Source organism: Fundulus heteroclitus, chromosome 12 (assembly GCF_011125445.2).
Source record: "Fundulus heteroclitus isolate FHET01 chromosome 12, MU-UCD_Fhet_4.1, whole genome shotgun sequence".
NCBI lineage: Eukaryota > Metazoa > Chordata > Actinopteri > Cyprinodontiformes > Fundulidae > Fundulus > Fundulus heteroclitus.
The window spans coordinates 23,215,844-23,223,340 of NC_046372.1; the positions used below are offsets into that span (position 1 = coordinate 23,215,844).

At 43.2% G+C, this 7,497-nt stretch overlaps 1 protein-coding gene across 1 annotated transcript; it reads right to left on the reverse strand.

Annotated features, from left to right (window-relative positions):
- Window positions 1–1,553: 1,553 nt before the first annotated feature.
- tor2a (torsin family 2, member A) lies at window positions 1,554–6,763 on the reverse strand. The gene is made up of 5 exons (XM_036144298.1): window positions 6,545–6,763; window positions 4,848–5,113; window positions 4,584–4,759; window positions 4,360–4,487; window positions 1,554–2,652 (listed from the first exon to the last, which is right to left on the reverse strand). The coding sequence occupies exons 1-5, from the start codon at window positions 6,666–6,668 to the stop codon at window positions 2,408–2,410; spliced, it is 939 nt and encodes a 312-aa protein (XP_036000191.1). The 5' UTR covers window positions 6,669–6,763; the 3' UTR covers window positions 1,554–2,407.
- Window positions 6,764–7,497: the final 734 nt, after the last annotated feature.

A 7,497-nucleotide genomic window follows, 5' to 3' on the forward strand; every position in this document is an offset into this window, starting at 1 on the left:
TTTGGAAATTGTGTTCATAATTGCGATTATATTGTAAACGTGATTAATTGTCCAGTCCTACCTAAATCATTGTAATTTCTCACCCAGGATGGAAGTAACATTCCCAATAAATAATCAGTCCTCTCCTTCAACACGTCTCAGTCACGTTTTTCTCCTTTCAAACCCAGAGGTACGGTCCAGAACTACTTCGGTTCAGAGTGTAGCCCGTGTTTACTTCCTGGTTCCTGAGCCAATCATATGAGAGTTCCAAGGTTTCCCCACACAGACCGCAGCATTTGGTATTTTATCTTGGTAAAAGAACAGCAACCTGCAAACATGGAAGCCGATAAGAGAAGCGGACCAGAAATAGACCAGAATAAAACATCATAGACCTGTCCTGTGGAAGTAGAAATTCACAACAGCAACACACCGTTTAAAAACGGCTTATCAGGCTGTTGTGATTAGCAGGCTGTTGTACCGATTTGAGCCACAAGGTGTCAGTATTACTTATAGCTCCTTTAAATATTTTTCCTTTAGAGTAGCACAGAGGAGAAATGTGTCTCTGTGCTTTAACCCATCCCTCAGGGAGAAGTGCGCTGCCAACACCGAGTGGCGCACAGGGAGCAATCTGTGGTTTAAGGTCTTGCTCAGGGACCCAGAGTGACAGACTGAGTTTCAAACCGCCAACCTGTTGAGCTCTCCAAAAACTAGGCCACCACTCCCACTTAGTTAACTCCAATGGCAGCAAGTGCAGCCTTCCCCAGGAGCTGCTGGTCATCTTCTCCACCGCTATCATTCAGTCTGTCCTGTGTTCGTCCATCACTGTGGGTCCAAAGTCGAGCCAACAACTGGGTCTGCAGAGAGGATCACCAGGTCTGACCTTCCCTCCATATGGGGCCTGTACAGGGCTGAGGTCAGAAAAAGGGCAGCTATCATCTCTGCAGACCCCGCACATGCTGGACACATGTTCACACGTTTACCTCCAGGTGGCGCTACAGAGCGCTGTTTGCTGAAACCAGTCGCCACATTTTAACAGAGGACCAGCCCAACCATGTCTTCCTCTTTAGTAAAACCAGTTTATATTAAACATATTTACTACATATATTTTTAAATCTTCTCATTTAAAATGTGCTCATTGAGTAAAGTGGGACTGAAGTCAATTGTCTAACGTGTGCACTGCAAAATGGGAACTAAGAGTAACATTTTCTTGAAATTTGTGTATTTTTTCATTTATTTGAGCAGATAAATAAGAGTATTTGTCAATGGAATAAGACTTTTGCTCTTAAATTCATCTCCATCATTTTATTTCAAGTGCAGGATATCTAATTATCTTATTTTAGGGGTAAAACAACTAATTCTATTGGCAAAAAGTCTTTTTTAGCTGCTCAAATAAAGGAAAAATACACTTTCAAGAAGATTTTGCTTACTTTTAGTTCCCTTTTACAGTGTTACAACAAACCTGGTGAATAAAGCAGATTCCTGTGAGCAGCCGCTTAAAGGCTGAATTCTGCTGGGTTCTTGGGTCCACCAGCTGATGAAGCTTTCTGTCCTGCCATTATTTATGCAAACCTTGATCTCCACAACTGACAAGAGTTTGTTTAATGTGCTGAAAAATCAATGATTTACAATCAGTGGTCAGCTGGAATCAATTCAATCACATGGCAACAGTTCATAATTTAGTTTATCCAGATCCACGCTGGTAATTAAAACAACGGGTCCAGTTTAAACTCCATAAAGTGCAGCTGGAGGGTTTTGAACCAACACTTTCAACTAATCAGTCTCTTTTGGCAAAGATAGAAAACAAGGTCTTTGCTGCCCCCTGCTGGCAGGAATACTGAGTTCTTGAAATATGAGGAATTTCTTAATCTAAATACATTTTTCATCTAATTAGCTTCCTTACAAGACGACTGACTCGTGTTTCCTAGTTTAAAACCTTCTGACATAAAAACAGTTTCATTGTGCTACAATCACACCTCTGATCCCTTTCAGTAAAAAATAATAACATAAGCAAACATCCTTGGTTCGTATGCATCCCTGCAGTGATCCAACTGATAATTGATGGCACCGAACATCTCTGGGGGAAATCTCCACTCCCCTAAAACCAGACGGGCGGGTTGTAAGAAGCAAATATAAATTAAGATCTGATAAATAAAACAAGCTGCAGCTTTGTACTTTTTAAGAGCTGGAGACGTCTGAAGTCTGGTCTGAGGTAGAAACGACTCCTGGTTCAGACCGTGAAAATGTCTGCGGCCGCAGCAAACCCTGACGGTGCAGCTCCTTTCTGTTCTCAGCGAGAACAGAGAGCTGCTCCCCATCGTTATTCAGTCTTCGGTTCAAATCCTGCCCGCTCAGGCTCACTTCCTGCATGCGTCTCTGCCGTCGTTCACCGTCCAACAACAGCTGGACCTTCCAGCCGTCCCGCTGCGGCTCACAGGAAGAAGCTGATCTTAGCAGAGACCGTTTTACAGCCGGTGGTGGAGAAGTACCGTCCCTCGGCAGGAGTGTAGGTCATGTCTGCTCCGACCGCCTTCACCACGTCGCTGCGGTTACAGCTGCCACGCTGGCAGAGCTGCGCACGAACGCAGCGCTCCACGTGGGTCCGGGTCAGCGGCAGGAAGGGAACGAAGCGAGTAATGAGATTCTGCTGGATGATGCTGGACTGGTAGAGACCACCTGTAGAGACAGAGGCAGTCTCACACCTTCTGCTGTTACAGGAATGATCAGAAAACAACGAGACCAATGGGGAACTTCCAGGTGCATCTCAATAAAGCTGAATTAAAGCTTCATTTAATTCAAAAAGTGAAATTCAGACAGATTCATAAGACAGAAATTATGCATTTTGAGCATTGATTCCACTTAATTTTGACATTATGGCTTAATGCTAAAGAAAAACAAAAATTCTGATTGTAAAAAAAAAACAAAAAAAAAAAAACAATCGCACATGAGGGCAAAGAAAAAATTACTTTCAGTGAAAAAAAAAGTATGGAGAAGGTTAAAGTCTGTACAGTCATAGCGACCACTGGTGACTTCACAGCCACTAGAGGTCGTATTTTTTTTTAGCAAAGAGTTGTAACAAAATATATTGTAAGAAACATAGACATAATATAAGAGTAGACGCGTCATTGGGCGGGTTCTGCCTATGCTGCGATGCGTCAGAGCGTCCGCCATCTTTAATGTGGCAAATCTGCAGTTACTCAGTCACTTAAACAGTATCAGAGGGACTTTAATCTCTGAATATACTTTGTATTCGTAGTATTTTTGTTTTTGTCATATTACAAGTTTATTTTCGTATCCCTTTAGCTTCATTCTCCTGAATTTATTCTTCTAAAGAATATTTAAAATAATCTAACCTGGCCCTATTACTCCAGGAGTGAAATAATTCTGCAAACTGTGACTATTCTGGAAATGTTCCCCCTTAATTCTCATAATATGACGGTTTTCTCATAACATTATCACTTTTGTGTTTTTTTTTTTGTTTTTTTTTTTACTTCATTGACCTAGGACTTTTTTTTTTCCTCATATTATTCATTTTACCTCTTTAATACTCCCCCAAAAAGTCTGTTCATTAAGGTTCACATGTGACACGGTTTTATTAATTAATGAAGACCACAATGTTTAGATTTAACAAATTGATCCTTATATAGCCTGTGTTACCACTCTGCAGCTTTAGTGTGTCCAGTTTTGCAACAAGGTGCAGCCTTAGTTTATAGAAGGCAGATACAAGTAGTGAAATCAGCCAGAATACATTTCCATGCAGCACAGGAATGAGGCATCTTCTCTGATTCACGTTCACAATAACAGAACTCAACTTTTTTCTGCCACATACAATATGGCGGCGACGTTGACGTGCGAACCTGCGCCCTATGACGCGTCTACGTATATGATGTCTGTGGTTAGAAAGTTTAATGGAGGGGAAAAGGTGCCAGAAAAAGATGCTCTAATGGCAGGAAACGTCTTTGCTGCCCCTGCTGGCAGAACTACTGATGTGCTCTCTGACCCAATCTGTATAATCTGATTGAATTTGACTTTGGAAAGTGCCTTGAGATGACACGTTTCATGAATTGGCGCCATATAAATAAGATTTAATTGAATTTAATTGCTCCTGAAAAATTTGGACCCAACATTAACCTAAACATATTCAGTTTATTAGTTTCCTTTTAAGATGGCCGATGCATTTAGCGTTGAAAAAATCCATCTTAAGGCACATTGATGAAAATAATAATAGGAACTAACCCTTTTTCATTTTACTTTTCTGATTTAGTGAGATGCATCTGTTTAAAGAAGCCTGTAAAACCCTAAAAAAAGGTTCTGCTGATCAGAACTTTACAGGCTTCAGTCCAGAGTTGTGTTTCTAACCCTGACATCTGAAATGTGTCTTACTGGTTTTGTCGCTGTAAACTGCTTGTGTGAGGTTTTCCTGCAGATCAGACATCTTGAGCTCATCTCTATCCCGTCCGGACTGCCGGTTCTCCAGAACCGTCTGGTTTATCACCTCCTGCCCCGCCGTGCTGCAGACAAACAGGAACCAAAAGTCAGCGGCGTGTAACCGTGGCTGCTGGGTTCAGGCTGAGCAGCAGATGCCTGAACAGCTGATGTTTCTGGACCTAATGAAGATGTAGATGGCCTTCCGGTAGTTGGTCCGGAACACAACGTGGGAGGGGCCCAGGAAGGGCTCCAGAACGTCGATCAGGCCTGGAGGCATCTTCTCCATCTCGTCAAAAATGAAGATGGAGCGGGCACAGTCGGTCAGGTTCCCCTGCACCCAGCTCTTCAGATCCGCCTGTCAACCAGAGAAGACGCAACGCTGTTTAAGAACTTCTGTTTCCGGATGTTCCCTAAAGGCACCGCTCCGGAGGCCCCTGACTCACCCGGTACTGATCGACCCGCTTGGCTGAAGGGAAGTGAAGCGTGGGGACAAACTGGTGGACAAAGGGGCTGCTCATGGCCGAGCCGTAGAGGTGGTTTCCCAGCATGGAGCTGACCAGCGTCTTCCCGGTCCCCGAGGAGCCGTGGAAGGACAGCACCAGGGGCCGATCGGGGCTCTTATTGAGGAGGAACCGGCCCACTTCTTCTGAGACGATGTCCTGAGCCAGATGCTGACCAAAGACATTCTTGTAGAGGTCCCACTCCAGGTCTGCTCATCGGGACACAGAGACGAGGACAAATTAACGCCGGACCTTAAAGCAACTTAGTCCTGGACCGAATGTGAAACTAAACAGAATTCATTTCCAGAGCTGAGAGCCAGAATCATCATTAATGCTCAGCAGAAGTCTGGGTTCACATCATGCAAACAGACTTCACACACAGCAAAAAAGATTAAAGACTAAACGAATGTTTTTCATGGCGAACTAAACAGGACCGGTCCAGACTACCGTATTTTACAGACAATAAATCGCATCAGTCAAAAAATGGGTCATAAAGAGGAAAAAAACACGTATAAGTCGCACCGGACTATAAGTCACATTTATTTAGAAATTTATTTCACACAATTCAAGACTAAAAACTGATACAACGACATATTAAATTACTCAGCTGCATCCAGAACCGGCTGAATAACATGGAACATACCTGGGAGGATGAATGGAGTAAATTAGCATAACATGCCAGAAACAGCAACACAGAAAGTTCTCGTCAGAGAGTTTCGGTCTAATTACGCCTAAATTAGACAGAAAGCATAACGGTGCTACGCTAACAGTACGACACAGATGGTTCAGAGCAACACAAACTGCCTTTACATTTGTTTTACATAAACAATTAATTTAATGTGCACAGCCATGGTTGAATAAAGACGATTGTTTGAGTCAACATACATCCTGGTATCATTTAAAAGTAACAAACTGTTTGTTTTTGGACCCAACTATGTGGAAAGTTCTGCTTACACGCAACAAGAATAGGGCGCTAACGGAGCTGATGCTCCTATCTCATCACCCTTTCACTTTTCTGCCACATAGAAAGTACTCCTGGGTCAATGTGAGCTTCTGTGCTTTCTGTGTCTCTGCTCTGTCTTCTCTAAGCCCCAGTGGGTGGAGGCAGATGAGCGTTCACACTGAGCCTGGTTCTGGTTCTGCTGGAGGTTCTCCTCCCTGTTAAAGGGGAGTTTTCCTCTCCACTGTCACTTCATGCATGCTCAGTATGAGGGATTGCTGCAAAGCCATCAACAATGCAGACGACTGTCCACTGTGGCTCTACGCTCTTTCAGGAGGAGTGAATGCTGCTTGGAGAGACTTGATGCAACCTGCTGGGTTTCCTTAGAGAGGAAACTTTTTGACCAACCAGGAGGATCTGATGGAATCTGATGACATGTGGTGAAAATTGGCACTATAAACTAAATTTAAAGATGACAGCTCTTCTGTTTATACCTGCCTCTCATGCACTGATTAGTTGGGCTGATGTATTTTTATCCCAGATTTACAAAACACCTGCTCCTTCACATCTGGCAGTGATCGGTAACATCAGCCTGACGTCAGCGCTGGAAGAACTGTTGAATTTACAGTTAGCTCACTTCTCCGGAAGCTAACCTGCTAGCCGCCGGCTAGCATGTAGCATTAGCCGTGAACAAACCCACCTCTGATGCGGGGCTTGAAGTCGCAGTCGCAGCTGTCTGAGAAGGAGCAGTAAAGCTTCTGGAAGACGCAGCCGGCCGGTGCGGAGCTCAGCAGCAGCAGCAGCGCAGTCAGGGCGGCCAGCATGGCGGCTTCCTGCTGCCAGACTAATAACAACCGATCCGCCTGCTCCCCAAAGCGCCGCTGGACGGTTTGTAGTTTCTCATGGAACCCGGAAGTAGACGGAACATACTGAATAAACTGACACAGAGGACTACATTTCCCAGAACACACATGGGCTAAAAGTTGCTACACATAGCAGTGATCTCAATGTTCCCATGTTTTCACTTGCACATTAATAAGTTATAGCCGATAAAAAATCTAAACTGTGGCGCTCCGGTCCAAGAGGTCACGTGATTCGATCTTTGCTGCTCAGCCAATCCGATCGCTGTATTGTCAGCTGAGCGACTTTATCACGTCATCATGGCTGCGCCCGTAAGATGTTTGTATAAGATAAGACCATAGACATCATATACGTAGACGCGTCATAGGGCGCAGGTTCGCACGTCAACGTCACCGCCATATTGTATGTGGCAGAAAAAAGTCGAGTTCTGTTATTGTGAACGTGAATCAGAAAAGATGCCTCACTCCTGTGCTGCAATAAATACACACACACACGCATATATATATATATATATATATATATATATATATATATATATATATATATATATATATATATATATATATATATATATATATGTGTGTGTGTGTGTGTGTGTGTGTGTGTGTGTGTGTGTATGTATGTATGTGTGTGTGTTTATGTGTTATGAATATAAGGATAAATTTGTTAAATCTAAACATTGTGGTCTTCATTATTTCATAAACCCGTGTCACATGTGAACCTTTAGGAACAGACTTTTTGGGTGAGTATTAAAGAGGTAAAATTAATAATATGAGGAAAAACAAGTCCTAA

Coding starts and splice junctions, on each gene's coding strand:
- tor2a (XM_036144298.1), bottom strand. CDS start 6,668: ATGCTGGCCGCCCTGACTGCGCTGCTGCTGCTGCTGAGCTCCGCACCG. Junction 4,760..4,847: donor AGCGGGTCGATCAGTACCGG/GTGAGTCAGGGG, acceptor TCTGGTTGACAG/GCGGATCTGAAGAGCTGGGT. Junction 4,488..4,583: donor GCCATCTACATCTTCATTAG/GTCCAGAAACAT, acceptor GTTTGTCTGCAG/CACGGCGGGGCAGGAGGTGA.